Source organism: Cebus imitator, unplaced genomic scaffold (assembly GCF_001604975.1).
Source record: "Cebus imitator isolate Cc_AM_T3 unplaced genomic scaffold, Cebus_imitator-1.0 Scaffold241, whole genome shotgun sequence".
Lineage (NCBI taxonomy): Eukaryota > Metazoa > Chordata > Mammalia > Primates > Cebidae > Cebus > Cebus imitator.
Window position 1 is genome coordinate 360,773 of NW_016107556.1, and position 21,576 is coordinate 382,348.

Below are 21,576 nucleotides of genomic sequence, written 5' to 3' on the forward strand. Positions count from 1 at the left end.
TGGACCAGACCAACTGTGTTCAAAATCAAAACACTTATTAGCTGTGTACCCATTATTGAGTTATCTAAACCCACCTATCCCTCAGTATCCTTATCTGAGGATAAAATGGTGATGATAATAGGTCCTCCTTCAAGATTGCTGTAAACATTAAAAGAATTAATCCATGTAGAATTCTTAGAATACGGTCTGACCCCTAGGGCCTGTTCATTGTTTTTACTCTGACTCTCATTTCCCTTCTGTGAATGGCTTAGCACCTTTGGTATGCTACAGATCACCTAGGGCAGTATTACATACTATGTCATCTTTTAAAATGTTTTTATTCTTGTGTTTTTCCTCTACCAATCATAACAAACATGCTTTCATTTCCTTCAGCTTAAGAAACAAACAAAACTCTCAATCCCATTTTCCTTTACTGCTCTGTTTCTTTGTTCCTCTTCTAGAGCAGCATCGCTTCAAAGAGTTTTCTGTATTTGCTGCCTCATTCTTCTCTCTCCTTTTTCTCTTGAAATCTATCCACTCAGGATTTTGATCCCATCGTTCCAGTGAAGTTGCTCTTGTCAAGGTCACCAGGGACTGCGATTGCTAAATCCACCGTCAGTTTTTTATCTTACATCTCACTCAGCCTTCTCTTGAAACAGTTATTTGCTGGATTTCAAGATACAAGACTCTTCTTGTTTTCTTCCTGCCTCACTGGCTGCATATTTTCAGTGTCTTTTGTTGATTCCTCTAATTGCTCCAGCCCCTTACATTGGAATCTTAGTTACTGTTCCCTCTGTCATGTATACACTCGATCATAGATTTCATGAGAGCAGGTTTTTGTCTGTTTTGTTAATAACTGTATTCTCAGTTTCTATGATAGTGCATGGCACATAGAAGGTGCTCAGTAAATATGTGCTGAGTAGATTATTTAAATAAATGGGCTTGTCTTTAACTACCTAGATGTATATTAAGAGCCTTGTGAACAGGAACCATTAAATAAGAACCAGGTACCATGCTTAGCAAACCTTCAGGAGTTGACTATTAATAAAAATGGATTTTTAGGGGCTACCCACTTCAGATCCCATTTCATAGAGCCTCCTGATTGTCTTGCAGCCAGGTGCACAAGAGTCATTTGCAATATAATAAATATTTCAAGGCTTATCAAGGAGATATTTTTGTTTTTAACTAATTTTACTGAAGTGTAACACCCATGGGGTATTAGAATTTTGCCTCTGCAGTCTGAAAGATTTTCAGTGATGTGAAACATTTTGGCAGGAGGTAATATAATATAATTTTGCTTCGGGTCAATATGAGTTTTTTTTTTAAGAGTACATTCTGCAATTTTAATATAAGTAATTGGAAAGATATAATTTATTTACTCTTTTGTGAGACAGATTGTTAAATTTCCAAGTTTTGTGTTATAACATAAAGCATTTCTTAATTGTAGCCCCTTGTTTTATATTTACGTAACTGGAATAAGCAACATGTTTGTGATTTACTCTGTCATGATCTAGGTACGTCGTTTCAGAGAAAGCAGACAAAAAAATACTAATGAAGAAGATGATGAAGTCCGTGAGGTAATTATTCTGCTATAAATTCCTATGTTTATATGTCACTTCCTTAAATTAGAATAACTAGTAGGTTTATTTAGAATAGTCCGTCCGTAGGTTTGGTGGTTTGGAGTGTGCTGGGGTTGGCTTAGGATAGTTGCCTTTGATTGATTTCAGTTCAGCCTACAAATATTCTGCTCATTGCTCTTTTTTTCCCTTTTGCCCTTGTCTAAAACCTGTTTAGCAGGTGCAATGGCTCACACCTATAGTCCTGGCTAATTGAGAGGCTAAGGTGGTAGGGGATTGCTTGAGCCCAGGAGTTCAAGGCTATATTATGATTGCACCATCGCACTCTAGCATGGGCAAAAGAGCAAGACCCTGTCTTTAAAATAAATAAATAAAAATAAATAAAACCTATTTAATTGTATGCGTGTGGGGATATGTACAGCAAAAGCCCCTATTACTCAATATAATATCTAATTGTTACCAGAGCACCTTATAGATAAAATCTTATCTTACTGAGCTGATATTATTTTGGGCAAAAAAGAAACTTAAAATGTGTTGGTTACCAATGTTAACCATGACTAAGCAAGCATGGATAAATAGTTTCTGTTATCTATTCTAAAATATTAAAATTAACTTAAGCATCATCATCACAGTCTTGTCAGTCTCATTGCAGGATTGAAACTACAAGTTAGCAACTCTTCATTTAAACTTGAGGCCTCTACCTGGTACTTGGTGAATTTATGATTGAAATGTATTTTCTTATTTTCTAATTGTTCTTAGTGTTTTATCATTGCTATCTAGTATTTAAAAGTTATCTTGTAAATTATGTACTGTTAGTTTTGTCTTGATTGCGTTTATTCAGCAGACATTCTGCATAGTCCCTGTTATGGGTTAGATATTCTGCTTTATATTAGGACTGTACGTATAAAAAAGCTATGGTCTGTATCCAGAAGATTTTCTCAATTTACTAGGTAAGAGACATGTGTGTAAAGAAGATGTATATTGAATTACTTTTCCTAGGTGCCCGTTTTGTAAATGAGCAGACAGAACAGACTCAAAGTCATATAGTGGGGTAGAATTTGAACATATTTTTGGCTCCAATTCTAGGCTTTTCTATCCTATGTCCTATCAACATTTTAGATTATTATGATATTAATTCAGTGCATTGCAAATGAATGGTTTTCTAAAAATGAAAAACTTCTAAAACTATCATGCAGCACATCACCACTATATCTTTTGCAGGTTGTTTTTTGGAAGCTAACGAAAAGAAGTTATAGATTAGAAATGCCTTAACACATTTATTTTATTTATATTCGTCTTATAAGGCACACTTAAAATAGAAATAGTTTGCCAAATTGCAAGAATAAATGCAAGGAAGAAATGATTCCTGTTTCTTAAAATCTGGCTTAAATTTGATTAACCATTTCAATTTAACAAGGTACAGCAATGTTTCTTTACTTTTGAATGAGTTCTTTATGTGTGAAGCCAAAAAACTCAGTTTTTCATTAAGCTTTTAAAAGCATAAGAGTGAACATCTTATACAAGGAAGGTAGGAGAGGCGGTGACAAATTTCAAATGGGAGTTTTACAGAAGAAATAACTTAGGAGTTCAGATATTCAGCTATATTTTAACGTTAAAATGTAATCGGGGCTTCCTAGGTAATTTTTCAGCATGCCATAGAATGTTATAATTTTTTTCATTTTCTGCATACTATTTAGAACTTAGGAAATGGAGTCTGACATGCTGCCAAGCTGTAATTCACAGCTTTGCAGAATCATTTGGCCTAGAATATGAATCCTAACACCATGCTTAAATTACTTAAACAGACAAACGAGTATTAGCTCTTCTATTTGGAGAAAAAACATTATGCCTTAAAGTCTTTTAGGCCAGGCATTGTGGCTCACCTGTAATCCCAGCACTTTGGGATACATACACATAGTAATATAAGCATATTTAGGGTTTTTGACACATGAAGAAAATATTTACGTATTTCTCAGCCTTGTTTAAATCAGGAATGATTGATGAATTACATGGCTCTGTATATGTGCAGATAAATATTTGGGTTTTTTCTTTCTTTGTTCTATTAATATAGTGAATTTTATATACATATATGTATATATATCTTATATATATAACTTATTATAGACCATCCTGGTATCACTTTGTAAACCCCCTGGTTATGGATATACTGGTCTTTCCATATGCTTCTGGAGTCCCCCTGTTTGCTTTCTTAATCATAAATAATATTCTGTAATTTTCTTTTTGTACATGAAGTTCTTTGTCAGTACTGTGTCATACTGGTGTTATCATTGTGAAAACAATTTGGAAGCTGTCTTTCTGTATGCTCTGGCACTATTGAAATAGCAGTGGACTTATCTGTTTTTTGAAAGTTTGGTAGAATTTACCTATGAAACTTTCTGATTGTGGTTCTTTTTTAGGAGTATTTTTCTTTTAATAATTTTCTCAAAATTTTCTTTGATAATTGGTTTGTTGAACCTATGTTTCTTTTTTTCCCTTGGGTCAGATTAAGGTATTCATTTTCCAGATTATTTAGAATTGAGCATTCTCTCCTAAGTCTTGAGGATTCCCTCCCATTCTTACTTCTTTTTTTCAAGACACGGTCTCATTCTGTAGTGTGCTACCATTCCCCGCCAATTTTTAAATTTTTTTTTTACATAGATGGAATCTTCTTATGTTGCCCAGGCTGGTCTTTAACTCCTGGGCTCAAGTGATCCTCCTGACTTGGCCTTCCAAAGTTCTGGGATTAGAGGTGTGAGCCTCTACAGCTGTAGTCCTGGAATTAGAGGTGTGAGCCTCTATGCTGGTCCTTCTTATTTCTAGTGATGTATATTTGTGTTTTCTTCCTTTCTTTAAAGCTATGTGGTGATTTTTATTAATGTTATTGTTTTGTCCCAAAGACCCAGTGATTAGATTTATTTATTATGATGTTGTTTTATTTGAAATCTATTGATATATTAATCTATCTTCATGCTAATACTTGGACAGGCTTTATTTCGTTTCTCCTTTTTTTAAAAATATATTTTATTGTACTTTAGGTTCTGGGGTACATGTGCAGAACATGCAGGATTGTTGCATAGGTACATACATGGCAAGGTGGTTTGCTGCCTCCATCCCCGTCACCTGTAACTGGAATTTCTCCCCATGTTATCCCTCCCCAACTCCCTACCCGCCACTGTCCCTCCCATAGTCCTCCCCAACAGACCTGAGTGTGTGATGCTCTCCTCTCTGTGTCCATGTTTTCTCATTGTTCAACACCCACCTATGAGTGAGAACATGCAGTGTTTGATTTTCTGTTCTTGTGTCAGTTTGCTGAGAATGATGGTTTCTAGATTCATCCGTGTCCCTACAAAGGACACAAACTCGTTGTTTTTTATGGCTGCATAGTATTCCATGGTTTATTTTCCTTGTTCAGCCTATCATCCATGGGCATTTGGGTTGGTTCCACATCTTTGCTATTGTAAATAGTGCCACTATGAACATATGTGTGCATGTGTCTTTATAATAGAATGATTTATAATCCTTTGGGTGTATACCCAGTAATGGGATTGCTGGGTCAAATGGAATTTCTATTTCTAAGTCCTTGAGGAATCACCACACTGTCTTCCACAATGGTTGAACTAATTTATACTCCCAACAACAGTGTAAAAGTGTTCCTATTTCTCCTTATCCTCTCCAGTATCTGTTGCCTCCAGATTTTTTAATGATCACCATTCTAACTGGCGTGAGGTAATATCTCCATGTGGTTTTGATTTACATTTCTCTGATTACCAGTGATGGTGAGCATTTTTTCATATGTTTGTTGGCCTCATAAATGTCTTCTTTTGCAAAGTGTCTGTTTATATCCTTCGCCCACTTTTGAATGGGTTTGTTTATTTCTTGTAAATCTGCGTTAGTTCTTTGTAGATTCTGGATATCAGCCCTTTGTCAGATGGGTAGATTGCAAAAATTTTTTCTCATTCTGTTGGCTGCCGGTTCACTCTAAGGATTATTTCTTTTACTGTGCAGAAGCTCTGGAGTTTAATTAGATCCCATGTGTCTATTTTGGCTTTTGTTGCCAATGCTTTTGGTGTTTTAGTCATGAAGCTTTTGCCTATGCCTATGTCGTGAATGGTTTTGCCTAGGTTTTCTTCTAGGGTTTTTGTGGAGTTAGGTCTTATTTTATGTGTTTAATCCATCTGGAGTTAATTTTAGTGCCAGTTTCTGCTTTCTGCACACGGCTAGCCAGTTTTTCCAACATCATTTATTAAACAGGGAATCCTTTCCCCATTACTTGTTTTGGTCAGGTTTGTCAAAGATCAGATGGTTGTAGATGTGTGGCATTGCCTCTGAGGCCTCTGTTCTGTTCCATTGGTCTATATCTCTGTTTTGGTACCAGTACCATGCTGTTCTAGTTACTGTATCCTTTTAGTATAGTTTGAAGTCAGGTAGCTTGATGCCTCTAGCTTTGTTCTTTTTGCTTATAATTGACTTGGCTCTGTGGGCTCTCTTTTGGTTCCATATGAAATTTAAGGTGGTTTTTTCCAGTTCTTTGAAGAGGGTCATGGGTAGCTTGATGGGGATAGCGTTGAATTTGTAAATTACTTTGGGCAGTATGGCCATTTTCACGCTATTGATTCTTCCTAACCATGAGCATGGAATATTTTCCATCGGTTTATGTCCTCTTATTTCTTTGAGCAGTGTTTTGTAGTTCTCCTTGAAGAGATCCTTTACATCCTTTGTTAGTTGTATTCCTAGGTATTTTATTCTCTTTGTAGCAATTGTGAATGGCAGTTCATTCTTGATTTGGCTCTCTTTAAGTCTGTTATTGGTGTATAGGAATGCTTGTGATTTCTGCACGTTGATTTTGTATGCTGAGACTGCTAAAGTTGCTTATCAGTTTCAGGAGATTTTGGGCTGAGACGATGGGGTCTCCTAGATATACAATCATGTCGTCTGCAAATAGAGACAATTTGACTTCTTCCTTTCCTAATTGAATAACCTTTATTTCTTTTTCTTGCCTCCTTGCTCTGGCTAGAACTTCCAATACTATATTGAAAAGGAGTGGTGAGAGAGGGCATCTTTGTCTAGTGCCAGATTTCAAAGGGAATGCTTCCATTTTTGCCCATTCAGTATGATATTGGCTGTGATTTTGTAAATAGCTTTTATTACTGTGAGATACGTTCCATTGATACCTAGTTTATTGAGAGTTTTTAGCATAAAGGCTGTTGAATTTTGTTGAAGCCCTTCCCTTTATCTATTGAGGTAATCATGTGGTTTGTGTCTTTGGTTCTGTTCATGTGGTGAATTACGTTTATAGACTTGCATGTGTGGAAGTAGCCGTGCATCCCCAGGATTAAGCCTACTTGATCATGGTGGATAAGCTTTTTGATGTGCTGTTGCAATTGGTTTGCCAGTATTTTACTGAAGATTCTTGCATCTATGTTCATCGTGGATATTGGCCTGAAGTTTTCTTTTTTTTGTTGAGTCTCTGCTGGGTTTTGATATCAGGATGATGTTGGTCTCATAAAATGATTTGGGAAGGATTCCCTCTTTTTGGATTGTTTGGAATAGTTTCAGAAGGAATGGTACCAGCTCCTCTTTGTATGTCTGGTAGAATTCATCTGTGAACCCATCTGGACCTGGGCTTTTTTTGGTTGGTAGGCTATTAATTACTGCCTTAACTTCAGCCCTTATTATTGGTCTATTCAGGGTTTCGACTTCTTCCAGGTTTAGGCTTGGGAGGGTGCAAGTGTCCAGTAATTTATATATTTCTTCCAGCTTTACTGATTTATGTGCATAGAGTTGATTGTAGTAATTCTCTGATGGTAGTGTGTATTTCTGTGGAATCAGTGGTGATATCCCCTTAATCGTTTTTCATTGCATCTATTTGATTCTTCTCTCTTTTCTTTTTTATTAATCTGGCTAGTGTTCTATTTTGTTGAGCTTTTCAAAAAACCAGCTCCTGGATTTATTAATTTTTCAAAGGGTTTTTTGTGTCTCTATCTCCTTCAGTTCTGCTCTGATCTTATTTGTTTCTTGTCTTCTGCTAGCTTTTGAATTTTTTTGATCTTGCTCCTCTGGCTCTTTCAATTTTGATGACAGGGTGTTGATTTTAGATCTTTCCGTGCTTCTCATGTGGGCATTTATTGCTATAAATTTTCCTCTAGACACTGCTTTAAATGTGTCCCAGAGATTCTGGTACGTTGTCTTCGTTCTCGATTTCCAAGAACATCTTTATTTCTGCCTTCATTTCATTGTTTATCTAGTCAATATGCAAGAGCCACTTGTTCAGTTTCCATGAAGTTCTGCAGTTCTAAGTTAGTTTCTTAATCCTGAGTTCTAATTTGATTGCACCGTGGTCTGAGAGACTGTTTGTCATGATTTCCATTCTTTTACATTTGCTGAGGAGTGGTTTACTTCCAATTATGTGGTCAATTTTAGAGTAGGTGTGATGTGGTGCTGAGAAGAATGTATATTCTGTGGATTTGGGGTAGAGAGTTCTGTAGATGTCTATTAGGTTTGTTTGGTCCAGATCTGAGTTCAAGTCCTGGATATCCTTGTTAATTTTCTGTCTCGTTGATCTGTCTAATACTGACAGTGGAGTGTTAAAGTCTCCCACTATTATTGTGTGGGAGTCTGAGTCTCTTTGTTGGTCATTAAGAACTTGCTTTATGTATCTGGATGCTCCTGTATTGGGTGCGTATATATTTAGGATCGTTAGCTCTTTGATCCTTTTATCATTATGTAATGTCCTTCTTTGACTTTTTTGATCTTCATTGGTTCTTTGTCTTTTTTGATCTTCATTTGTTTAAAGTTATTTTATCAGAGACTAGGATTGTAACTCCTGCTTTTTTTTGTTCTCCATTCGCTTGGTAAATCTTCCTTCATCCCTTTATTTTGAGCTTATGTGTATATCTGCACATGAGATGGGTTTCCTGGATACAGCACACCGATGGGTTTTGATTTTTTATCCGATTTGCCAGTCTGTGTCTTTTGATTGGGGCATTTAGCCCATTTACATTTAAGGTTAATATTGTTATGTGTGAATTTGATCCTGCCATTTTGATGCTAGCTGGTTGTTTGCCCATTAGTTGACACAGTTTCCTCATTGTGTCAGTGCTCTTTACCACTCAATACGTTTTTGGAGTGCCGGCTACTGGCCGTTCCTTTCTGTTTAGTGCTTCTTTCAGGAGCTCTTGTAAGGCAGGCCTGGTGGTGACGAAATCTCTCAGCAATTGCTTGTTTGTAAAGGATTGTATCTCTTTCGCTTATGAAGCTTAGTTTGGCTGGATATGAAATTCTAGGTTGAAAGTTCTTTTCTTTAAGGATGTTGAATATTGGTCCCCACTCTCTTCTGGCTTGTAGGGTTTCTGCCGAGAGGTCCACTCTGAGTCTGCTGGGCTTCCCTTTTTGGGTAACCCAACCTTTCTCTCTGGCTGCCCTTAGCATTGTTTCCTTCATTTGAACTCTGGTGAAACTGACAATTATGTGCCTTGGGGTTGCTCTTCTTGAGGAATATCTCTGTGGTGTTCTCTGTGTTTCCTGGACTTGAATGCTGGCCTGCCTTGCTAGTTTGGGGAAGTTCTCCTGGATAATATCCTAAAGAGCATTTTCCAGCTTAGATTCATTCTCTCCGTCACATTCAGGTACACCTATCAAACGTAGATTAGGTCTTTTCACATAATCCCTATTTTTTGGAGCCTTTTTTCTATTTTTGTAGTTTGTTAAGAGACAAGTTCTGGCCATGTTGCCCAGGCTGGCCTCTAACTCCTGATCTTAAGTAGTCTACCCACCTTGGCCTCCCAAAGTTCTGTGATTATAGGTGTGAGCCACCATGCCCAGCCCTTTCTTTAGCATATATTTGTAAGACATTGTTGCTCATGTTTTTTCTGATTACAAAAGTAATTTTTTAGAAAAAGCATGTTATGGAAAATATGTAATATTCAAGAATGAAAAATGGAAGCACCCTAAAATTTTACTGCCCAGAGATAACAGCTATTTTTTGTAATTTTTTTCCTTGTTATTTACTAGGAGCCTATTCTCAAAAGTAGCTCAAATGATGACAGGCTGTTATGGTCAAATGTCGTATTGAATTAGGGGTGATTGCCAGTATTCCTTCTAGTTCTGGAAGTTTTGATTCTGTGAGATTTTATTCTTCTTGGTAAACCTTTCCAAAGGGTCTCATTTTACAGGTAGGATGGTAGATTGATCTGACAGATAATAAGCATTAAATTTGATTGGTGAGGAGGTTCTCCTTTACACATATATAAATAAATTTGTTTTTATTTTTTGAGACAGGCTTTCTCTCTGTCACCCAGGCTGGAGTGGAGTGGTGTGATTATAGCTCACTGCAGCCTCTGTCTCCTCAGCTTAAGTGATCCTCCTGCCTCAGCCTCCTGTGTAGCAGGGACTACAGGCGCACACCACCATGCCTGGCTAAGTTTTGTATTTTTTTTTGTAGACACAGTGTTTCCCCATGTTGCCCAGGCTTGTCTTGAATTGTTGGGCACAAGGCATCCTCCTGCCTCACCCTCCCAGTGTTCTGGGATTACAGGCGTGAACCACCTTGCCAGCCTCCTTTATCTTTTTATAGCATGATTAGTTCATCTCAATGCCTAAATTAGTTATTTGTAGGATAGTGCATTATCTGCTTGTATGTACTTTCTCTTTCTTCTCCCTCTTAGGCTATCAACAGGGCCAGAGCGCTTAGATCTCAGTCAGAAGAGTCTGCTTCTGCCTTTAGTGCTGATGACCTTATGAGTATAGGTTTAGCAGAACAGATGGCTGATGACTCTGATGATAGCATCTCAGGAGCAGCCAGCAAAGGAAGAGGCCGAGGAAGAGGTCGAAGAGGAGGAAGAGGGCAGAATTCAGCATCTAGAGGAGTGTCTCAAAGAGGAAGAGGTAAGCACTGAGTTTAGTCGTATGCACATTCAGACTTGGCAGTTGAGTGGAAAATATAGAATTGGATCTCATCAGAATTGAATTATAGGTTTTTATTTCTAAAACATGGTTCTTTAAAAATCTATTTTTGTAATATATAAAGACAGTCTTTAAGGCAGTTCTCACGTGTGCCTTTTACTTAAATAAATTTTGAATGGCCATATGCACTTAGGGTTTTAATTGTCTTTAACACATACCTTATAAAAGCTTCACTGTGTTTGTCACACAGTACCTTTTGGGTACATTTTATGTCATATGTATTCTCATATGTACAAAGTAATAGGCAAATATGAGTTGTTAAAGAAAATAGTTAGCTAAAAGCCTTTGGCAACAGGAAGAAAACTGAGATCATAAAATTATTTTTTTTGTTACGGTCATAAGATACAAATACCCACATGCTTATCAAATATCTTGATCAAGTCAGTTTAAGAAGGAAAACTGCCTCCAAATTGATTTCCAAAAGTAGTCATTAACATTGTCATCATTGTGTTTACTGTGAGACTATTGTCATTGAATAGTTCAAGCCAATAGAAATTGGTCATTCAGAGACTTTCTCACACATTATGTCAATTCATCTCTAAGGATTAAAAAAATTTTTATTAAATATGTATCCATAGGAATTTTAAGTTGGTGAAATGAATAGTAATTTGATTTAAAATCTCCAGGGAGAGAAATCTCTGTCTTTTAATGATGATTATTTTCACTATTCTTAACATTTACAAAATTTTTCCTTAAAATTTTTTATTTTCTTATATTTTTTTAGATGGAATCTTGCTCTGTCACCCAGGCTAGAGTGCAGTGGTACAATCTCAGCTCACTGTTCTGCCTCCTAGGTTCAAGCAGTTCTTCTGCTTCAGCCTCCCAAGTAGCTGATATTACAGGTGCCCACTGTCATGCCTGGTTAATTTTTGTATTTTTAGTAGAGATGGAGTTTCACCATATTGGCCAGGCTGGTCTTGAACTCCTGACTTCAAGTGATCCTCCTGCCTCGGCTTCCCAAAGTGCTGAGATTACAGGGGTAAGCCACCACTCCTGGCCTATTTGCTTACATTTTAATTGGATAAATATTAACTAAAATGTGGTCTAAAAGAATTTTCAATCTCTGAAAATTGGTCAGACTCTAGATGTTTGTTCTTATGTATATGTCTGGCTTTTTACAGACAAACTGTTTGACATAAGTCTATTTAGCTTTCATTTTTTGGCGTTCTGTGAAATAAACCTTAGTTGCTGATATGATTGTACATTGACTGTTCATTATTCTGAAAGCAGGCACTGGTCTGGAGACTTCTACTCGTAGCAGAAACTCAAAGACCACTGTGTCAACATCTAGAAATATGTCCATTATAGATGGTGAGTATAGACTGCAAGTAGCTATTTATAAATTCTAATATTAGATAATCCCCATTAATAGCCCTTATTTGTGTTGCCATCATTAGGAAGTTAAAAGGGCAATTAGGATCACAGGATAAATTGTTTTTTAAAAGATCTTCGCTCCAGGTCTTTGCTATTGTAAACAGAAAATGCAATTAAAAAAAAAATGAAAAAAATAAAAAGATCTTTGCTATGCATTAGAGTTACTGAAGAGAGTAAGCTTTTAAAATTATGTTTTATAATTTCTTACTTTTAGACAAATATTATTGTTGTTTCTCTTAGAGAGATCCTGGAAACATAGGAAAGTGAATCGGTTGGTCACTGTATGGACAGTGGTCGAAAAAGAGAGGAACAGCATGTGCTGTTTCTTTGCTTCTCCCTTGCTGCTCTGTCAGTCTCTGCTTTCCATATAGAGAAGTCGTGTGACCTATATTTAAAAGAAATTAGGCTCTTGGAATTAATTTTTATATAATTCCATGGTCTAAAAATTGGCCTCAACTTAAAGGGATCTGTTTAACTATTTTTAATATTATAAATTATGAGATTACCCTAAAATGTTAGTCATATTTACAAAAAGTATGTGTTAAGTGGTGATATATTTTTTTACTTAGCATTTAGAATATATTCATATGTATTTTATTTATATTCTATTAATTATTTTTGGTTATTGTCTCACTTTTATATTTATGAATATTAATTTATTAAATATTATATTTATAATCTTATAGCTAGTATTAATTTTTGACACACGGGGGAGATGAACTAAGTCTCAGAAGATGAAATTTATCAGGGGAAATATAAACTCTATGTCCAAAAGGACAGCTGCACAAATAGAGTGAGAGGTATATGAGTTTAACAGCAACCAAGGTGAAAAAGAATTAGGTCAGTAAGAGTTATGCTGGCAGACCCAACTGTCCATATCTATTGATGTCTTAAACAGTATTAATAGAAATAAATAGTATAAAATAAATAAATAGTATTAATAGAAATAATGAGTCTTGCAGGGGTGTCCAAGGGAGAGAATACAGTCATGGGTTCTTAGTTTCTCTTTCCGGTTGGGCCAGTAAAGTCCCTTTCTTATCCCTCCTTTCCTCATATCACTAGTGACAGAAACTAAAAACCATGGCATCAGGTTGCTAAAAACCTAAACCAAAACAAAACAGAACAACAACAACAACAAAATGAGGTGGGTTGGACAAGGTTGCACAGCAAGGAAGTTCTCCCTGTGTACTAAATTGGACATATCATGCCAAGACTACCGTACTCCTCTTTGAAATTATATTTCAAGGAGACTATCAACTATATATGATCAATTAGAAGAGATACCAAATAATATAAAAAATGATTGGCCACTGCCTCACCCAAGGAAGTGCAGCTGGATGGCGGATCAGGGACTCTTCCCCTCCGGTACTCCAGTTTAGATACTGTGCTTCTCCCATGGCCTTTGCAACCCACAAACAAGGAGATCCCCACCAGGCTGAAAAGCGCCATGAGTTACTAGCACAGATCTGAGCAGCAGCTCCAGTCTGTGCAGTGGGTTGTCCACACAGATGTGAGCGGATGCTTTGACTGGCACCAAGAGCGCCTGCAGGATGGAACTTCCCGCTCCCCAGAAAGAGAGGGAGCTGAAAGCAGGGAGACAGGTGATACGGCTTGGTGGGTCCCACCCCCACAAAGACTACTAGCAAGCTGAAGCCCTCTCGCTTGAGAGTTTCACAGCCAGCACATCAGTTAAAGCTCAACCCAAGATGATCGAGCTCATTGAGGAGAAGGGCATCTGCTATAGCTGATCTTACCTCTGTAAACAAAAGCCAGAGAAAGCTTCACAGCAGCTGGACTGAGACTGTGTCAGACCAGCAGCGCCTCTGCAGGAAGACAAGGGACAGACTGCCTCCTCAAGCGATTAATCAACCAATGTGTAACCAAAAACACGCCACATACAGAACTCTGGCTGACATCTGGCAGTTACCCTTCTGGGATGAAGCTACCAGAGGAAAGATCAGGCAGCAATACTTGCTGTTCTGCATCCCCCATGGTTGATTCCCAGGCAAGCAAGGTCTGGAGTGGACCACCAGCAGTCCTACAGCAGAGGGGCCTGACTGTTAGAAGGAAAACTAAAAAACAAAAAGAAATAGCTTCACTGTCAACAGAAAGGACGTCCACTCAGAGACCCCATCCGAAATCACCAACTTCAAAGATCAAAGGTAGGTAACTCCATGAAGATGGAAGAAACCAGTGCAAAAAGAATGAAATCATCAAAGACCAGAACACTTCTCCTCCTCCAAGAGATCACAACTCCTCACCAGCAAGGGAACAAAACAGTATGGAGAATAAGTTTGACGAACTGACAGACACAGGCTTCAGACGGTGGGTAATAACAAACTATTCTGAGCTAAAGGAGCATGTTGTAACCCAATGCAAAGAAACTAAAAACCTTGAAAAGGTTAGATGAAATTCTAACTAGAATAACAAGCTTAGAAAAGAACATAAATGACTTGATGGAGATGAAAAATACAGCACGAGAACTTTGCAAAACATGCACAAGTTTCAATAGCCAAATCGATCAAGCAGGAGAGAAGATATCAGAGATTGAAGGTCAACTCAATGAAATAAAACGAGAAGGCAAGATTAGAGAAAAAAGAGTCAAAATAAATGAACAAAGCCTCCAAGAAATATGGGATTATGGGAAAAGACCTAATCTGTGCTTAATTGGTGTACTGGAATGTGACGGGGAGAATGAATCCAACCTGGAAAACACTCTTCAGGATATTATCCAGGAGAACATTCCCAGCCTAGCAAAGCAGACCAACATTCAAGTCCGGGAAATACAGAGAACACCACAAAGATATTCCTCAAGAAGAGCAACCCCAAGGTGCATAATCGTCAGATTCACCAGGGTTGAAATGAAGGAAAAAATGCTAAGGGCAGCCAGAGAGAAAGGCCAGGTTACCCATACAGGGCAGCTCATCAGACTCACAGCAGATCTCTCTGCAGAAACCCTGCAAGCCAGAAGAGAGTGAGGGCCAATATTCAACATCCTTAAAGAAATGAGCTTTCAACCCAGTATCTCATATCCAGCCAAACCAAGCTTCATAAGTGAAGGAGAAATAAAATCCTTTACAGACAAGCAATTGTTGAGAGATTTTGTAACCAGCAGTCCTGCCTTACAAGATCTCCTGAAAGAAGCACTAAACAGAAAGGAACAACCAGTACCAGCCACTCCAAAAACATACCAAATGGTAAAGACCAACAACACAATGAAGAAACTGCATTAACTAATGGGCAAAACAACCAGCCAGTAACAAATGGCAGGAACAGATTCACACATAACAATATTAATGTTAAATGTAAACAGCCTAAATGCCCCAATCAAAAGACACAGACTGGCAAACTGGACAAAAACTCAAGATCCATCAGTGTGCTGTGTTTAGGAGACCCATCTCATGTGCAGAGACACACATAGACTCAAAATAAAGAGATGGAGGAAGATTTACCAAGCAAATGGAGAGCTAAAAAAAAAGCTGGAGTTGCAATCCTGGTCTCTGATGAAACAGACTTTAAACCTGCAAAGATCAAAAGAGACGAAGGATATTACATAATGGTAAAAGGAGAGCTAATGATCCTAAATATATATGCCCCCAATAGAGGAGCACCCAGATACATAAAGCAAGTTCTTAATGACCTACAAAGAGACTTAGACTCCCACATAATAATGGTAGGAGACTTTAAAACCCTACTGTCAGTATTTAAACAGATCAATGAGAGAGAAAATTAACAATCATATCCAGAACTTGAACTCAGATCTGGACCAAGAGGACCTAATAGACATCTGCAGAAATCTGCACCCAAATCCACAGAATATACATTCTTCTCAGCACCACATCACACTTACTCTAAAAGTGACCACGTAATTGGAAGCAAATCACTCATCAGCAAATGCGAAAGAACGGAAATTATAACAAACAGTCTCTCAGACTGTTACAAAAAATTCCATTGCTATATTTTTACTCAAGTATTATTTAGTACTTCAGAAGAGCCAGCTAAGATCCTTACCTTTTTGCTTCAGAAACATGTTGTCTTTATTGCCATTTAGGAAATGGCATCTGGAAAGATGCTGTTTTATTCTTGGTGGGTTTAATATAAAAGAGAAGAAGAAAGAGAGAAAAGGCAGCCTGGTAAATTGTGAAGGATCCATGCTGAGTTCAACCTTGTGTTCAACATATGACAGCTTTGTGACTTGAGACAAGTCACTCGCTCTCCTAGTTTGTTTAGATATGAATTGCAAATAGTAATCTCTTTTTTATTGATTTATTATGAAGATTAAATGATCAAATAGTAGGCACATAGTAGGCATTTATGAAATGTTATTGTTATTAATATTAAAAATGAGAAAGCAGAAACATAGAAAAAGAGTGAATAAAATAATGAACACTTCCATGTAGCATGCAATTGTTAGTCATATATGTAGATTATCTACCTTTACTTTCGCCCAAATTATCTTTTTTTTGTCCTGGCTTTTTTGTTTGTTTGTTTTTTCTGCCCTGTGGAATCGTTTCCTGGCTTGTTTTATGTGAAGCTTTCCTTGACTCCATTGAGTAGAATTCATCACTTAAAATGAGTCTTTGAGTTTCCACTGTAGTTAAGAAATCAGATATTAAGCTTATTTGTTTTGTTTTTTAAAAAGTAACCTGTTTTTCCCTCAGCTTGCTGTTTTTATGTTCTGCAGTTTCACTGTGATATATCTAAAGATGGTATCCTTTTTTATCCTGCTTAGGATTTATTGAGCTTCATGAATCTCTGAACTGGTATTCCACCACTTCTAGAAAATCTTTAGCTATTATCCCTTCAGATATTACCTCTATGCTATTCATATTCTCCTTCCTTCTGAGTCTTCAGTTAAATATATATAAGACCTTTTTACTCTGTCCTCCCAGGACTCTTGTGTTTTCTTTTTTCTCTTTCTGTGCTATATTCTGAGTAATTATTTCTGATCCCTTTTTTTGGTTATTAACAGAGTCTCTCTCTGTTGCCTAGGCTGGAGTGCAGTGGTGCGATCTTGGCTCATTGTAACCTCTGCCTCCTGGGTTCAAACAATTCTCTTGCCTCAGCCTCCCAAGTAGCTGGGTTTACAGATGTGCACTACCACACCTGTCCACCTGGCTAATTTTGTAGTTTTAGTATAGATGGGGTTTTATCATGTTGGCCAGGCTGGTCTCAAACTCCAGGCCTCATGTGATCCTCCTGCCTTGTCCTCCCAAAGTGCTGGGATTACAGGCATGAGCCACCGCATCCAGCCTATTTCTTTCAAAATATGCTCTGTTACTTTTGACCATTTTTAAAGTTTTCCTGAAGATATTTTTAGGCCTGTCTTTAATTTTTTGTATGTACGTGGTAAGGATTTCTTTTGTATTCTGTGTTTAATAACCTAGTGTCTCATTTATGGTTCTCATTTATGGTGATGTATTTCTTTCCATGCTTTGTTATTTACTGTTCCTAGAAAATCATCAGCAGGAGTAATTTGAGACCTTGGGTGAAGCTGTCTTCCTCCAGAGTAGATTCACATTTGTTTCTCCAGACTTCTAGGTCACCACAGGTCTTAGACCACTTTAAGGTGAATTTGAGGGTTTCTTGGACCAGTCAAGTGATACGTGCTTGTAACGAAAATGCAGGTTGAGTCACTTGCTACTTGCAAAGTCCAATTAAAAAGAGCAAAGTGTGGAATAAAGAAAGTGACTTTTTATCCTAAAGCTAACTTAGGGGAAGAAATACAGGCTTCCTATCTTAAGGATACTGCTTCCCCCTTTGCAGCAGAAAGTGGATGCTTTTATTTTTTATTTTCATTTTTATTTTTTCCCATTTATTTATTTTATTGCATTTTAGGTTTTGGGGTACATGTGAAGAACATGCAAAATTGTTGCATAGGAACACATGTGGCAGTGTGATTTGCTGCCTTCCTCCCCATCACCCACATCTGGCATCTCTCCCTTTGCTATCTCTCCCCAGCTTCCCACCCACCACTGTCCCTCCCCTATTTCCCCCCAACTGACCCCAGTGTGTAGTGCTCCCCTCCCTGTGTCCTTGTGCTCTCATTGTTCAACACCCGCCTATGAGTGAGAACATGCGGTGTTTGATCTTCTGCTTTTCTGTCAGTTTGCTGAGAATGATGGTTTCCAGGTTCATCCATGTCCCTACAAAGGACACAAACTCATCGTTTTTGATGGCTGCATAATATTCCATGGTGTATATGTGCCACATTTTCCCTATCCAGTCTATCGTCGATGGGCATTTGGGTTGGTTCCAGGTCTTTGCTATTGTAAACAGTGCTGCAATGAACATTCGTGTGCACGTGTCCTTATAGTAGAACGATTTGTAATGCTTTGGATATATAACCAGTAATGGGATTGCTGGGTCAAATGGAATTTCTATTTCTATGTCCTTGAGGAATCGCCACACTGTCTTCCACAATGGTTGAACTAATTTACACTCCCACCAACAGTGTAAAAGTGTTCCTGTTTCTCCACATCCTCTCCAGCATCTGTTGTCTCCAGATTTTTTAATGATCGCCATTCTAACTGGCGTGAGATGGTATCTCAATGTAGTTTTGATTTGCATTTCTCTGATGACCAGTGATGATGAGCATTTTTTCATATGTTTGTTGGCCTCATGTATGTCTTCTTTTGTAAAGTGTCTGTTCATATCCTTTGCCCACTTTTGAATGGGTTTGTTAGTTTTTTTCTTGTAAATCTGTTTTAGTTCTTTGTATATTTTAGATATCAGCCCTTTGTCAGATGGGTAAACTGCAAAAATTTTTTCCCAATCTGTTGGTTGCTGATTCACTCTAATGATTGTTTCTTTTGCTGTGCAGAAGCTGTGGAGTTTGATTAGGTCCCATTTGGCTATTTTGGCTTTTGTTGTCAATGCTTTTGGTGTTTTGGTCATGAAGTCCTTGCCTACACCTACGTCCTGAATGGTTTTGCCTAGATTTTCTTCTAGGGTTTTTATGGTGTTAGGTCTTATGTTTAAGTCTTTAATCGATCTGGAGTTAATTTTAGTGTAAGGTGTCAGGAAGGGGTCCAGTTTCTGCTTTCTGCACATGGCTAGCCAGCTTTCCCAACACCATTTATTGAACAGGGAATCCTTTCCCCATTGCTTGTTTTTGTCTGGTTTGTCAAAGATCAGGTGGTTGTAGATATGTTGTGTTGCCTCCGAGACCTCTGTTCTGTTCCATTGGTCTATATCTCTGTTTTGGTACCAGTACCATGCTGTTTTGATTACTGTAGCCTTGTAGTATAGTTTGAAATTTGGTAGTGTGATTCCCCCCGCTTTGTTCTTTTTGCTTAGAATTGACTTGGCTATGCGGGCTCTCTTTTGGTTCCATATGAAGTTTAAGGTGGTTTTTTCCAGTTCTGCGAAGAAGGTCATTGGTAGCTTGATGGGGATAGCATTGAATCTGTAAATTACTTTGGGCAGTATGGCCATTTTCACGATATTGATTCTTCCTAACCATGAACATGGAATGTTTCTCCATCTGTTTGTGTCCTCTCTTATTTCGTTGAGCAGTGGCTTGTAGTTCTCCTTGAAGAGGTCCTTTACATTCCTTGTTGGATGCTTTTAAAGGGGTCCTATCAGGAATGGCATGCAGGGGAGGAAGCGAACAAGTTAGGGGTCTGCATGCCAATTTGGTGTCTTATCTACCAGGGAGTTAAATTGGCGTCTTCATGGGAAGAAATAGGCTATAAAGGTGGCCGAAAATTCTCAAGGTGGGAGAGAGTTTCATAGCAGGACTTTGGGTTGTAAATCCACTGTTATCTCTAGAGGCAACCCCCTGGTGGGTGATAGTCCCACCCTGGAGCTTCTAAGCACATAGTCAGATGAACTCCCCCTGTAGCGAGTGTCTGATAAGAGGAAGTAAAAGACTATAATTGTATTTCTAAAGAACTAAGTAGAAAGTGGGGAAAAGGAGAAATGAGAAAAGGAGAGACAGAGAAAAAATAATTGAACTATCTCTTAGAAAAATGGGGGTACTCAGCCAGGCACGGTGGCTCACACCTGTAATCCAGCACTTTGGGAGTCTGAGGCATGCAGATCACTAGGTCAGGAGTTCAAGACCGTCCTGGCCAACACGGTGAAAACCGATCTCTACTAAAAATACAAAAATTAGCCAGGTGTGGTGACATGCACCTGTAGTCCCAGCTACTCAGGAGGCTGAGGCAGGAGAATCGCTTGAACCTGGGAGGTGGAGGTTGCAGTGAGCCGAGATCATACCACTGCACTCCAGCCTGGTGACAGAACGAGACTTGGTCTCAAAAAAAAAAAAAAAAGAAAAAAGAAAAATGGGCGTTCTCAGTTACATGCTTATGAAATTCTTTTACCTCTGCTTCTCTCTTTAACCACTGGGTCCCCACCTAAACAAGGGAGGAAATGGATCAGGCTTCCCACTTTGGGCAGGCCTTGGGCTATGGTAGCTCTCTCTCTTTTTTTCTTCAGAACTCTAAAAACCAGTGTTAACATTTTCCCTATTGAAAAGTGAACTCGGGGAAAGGACTCTGCTTACCTCTGAGTGCTAGCTTTTCTTCAGTTTTGGCCTGGTAATTCCTTGCTATGCGATCAGCTCTTCAGTGCCATTGAGCATTTTTTTTTAATGTTTGAGATACTAATTTGGATTGTTGTCAGCGGAAGTAAGTTTGAAGACAGAGATTATTTTGTCTGAATAACCTAGTCTGCAATGACTGTTACCCATTGACAACACAGATTAAACCTATTTGCGTCGAGAGACTGTAGACCAGTTATGGTGCCTTAAAAGTTTTACAGATTGCCTTGACTAATTTTGTTAAGGAAACAGTATTTACCCATGAAAAGAGGCTACATAAAATAAACTAAATACAAAACATCAGATTTCCTGAGTTATGTTGTAGGCAAAAATCTTATTATGGTGCCTTTTGCAGCAGGGCATGGCGGTTAAGAACCCAGGCTCTGGAGTCAGGCCCATTGGGTCAGCCACAGCCAGCTCTTTACTGCTGACACAGCACCCTTGCACTGTAAGTGATGTGAGAACAGTGTCTGCACCATTCCTGCTCATCGCTGTGTCCACTGTGCTTGGCACGTAACAGAGTACATGCCTGTTAAATACTTGACAATGACTGAGTAAAAATTAAAGATTGTGTAGCATAAGAGTTAAGACCATAGTTCTAAAGTCAGGAAGATCTTGGTTTGAATCCTGACTTCTCAATTTTACTAGCTGTGTGTCCTCCAGCAAATACGTTAAGTTTTCCGTCTTAGGATTGAGTGTTCTCGTCTGTAGGATGGGTCAATGATTGCGTCTACGTCATTGTGTTATTTTGAGGATTAATGAGAAAATGCATGTGAAGTACCGGGCAGAGTCTATGCATATTAAGCCCTCAGTAAGTGTGAACTGGTGTTATTCTATAAGCATCAGATCCCTTATCTATAAAATTGACAATGTTGTACTGACTTCAGAGTAATTATATTTAATGAACTTAAGTATTTACATTACTAATCACAACAACTGGTAAAAATGCAGTAGATGATAGCTGATATTAGTGGTAGTGTTTTGTAATAAGATTATGAAGATGAATGTTATGTGAATCATGGGTCTAAATTTGTCTTTTATCTAATTGATTTGATATATTGGTTCTGCTAACTTAACTGATTACCTCCAGTACTAGGCCTTTTTTGAAAAATGAACTGATTTTTTAAGTATACATTT

At 38.0% G+C, this 21,576-nt stretch overlaps 1 protein-coding gene across 6 annotated transcripts in view; it reads left to right on the plus strand.

Moving 5' to 3' along the window:
- MRE11 (MRE11 homolog, double strand break repair nuclease) overlaps positions 1-21,576 on the plus strand; it is a 77,904-nt gene that overhangs the window by 38,591 nt on the left and 17,737 nt on the right. For 3 of the 6 annotated variants that reach the window (XM_017498403.2, XM_017498404.2, XM_037727837.1), the window contains exons 14-16: positions 1,494-1,556; positions 10,220-10,439; positions 11,745-11,828. In XM_017498403.2, coding sequence (XP_017353892.1) covers positions 1,494-1,556; positions 10,220-10,439; positions 11,745-11,828 — 367 coding nt within the window. Of the gene's footprint in view, positions 1-1,493; positions 1,557-10,219; positions 10,440-11,744; positions 11,829-12,131; positions 12,163-21,576 lie in introns of all 6 variants that reach the window. The other 3 variants (XR_001816419.2, XM_017498405.2, XM_017498406.2) reach the window with 3 other exon arrangements.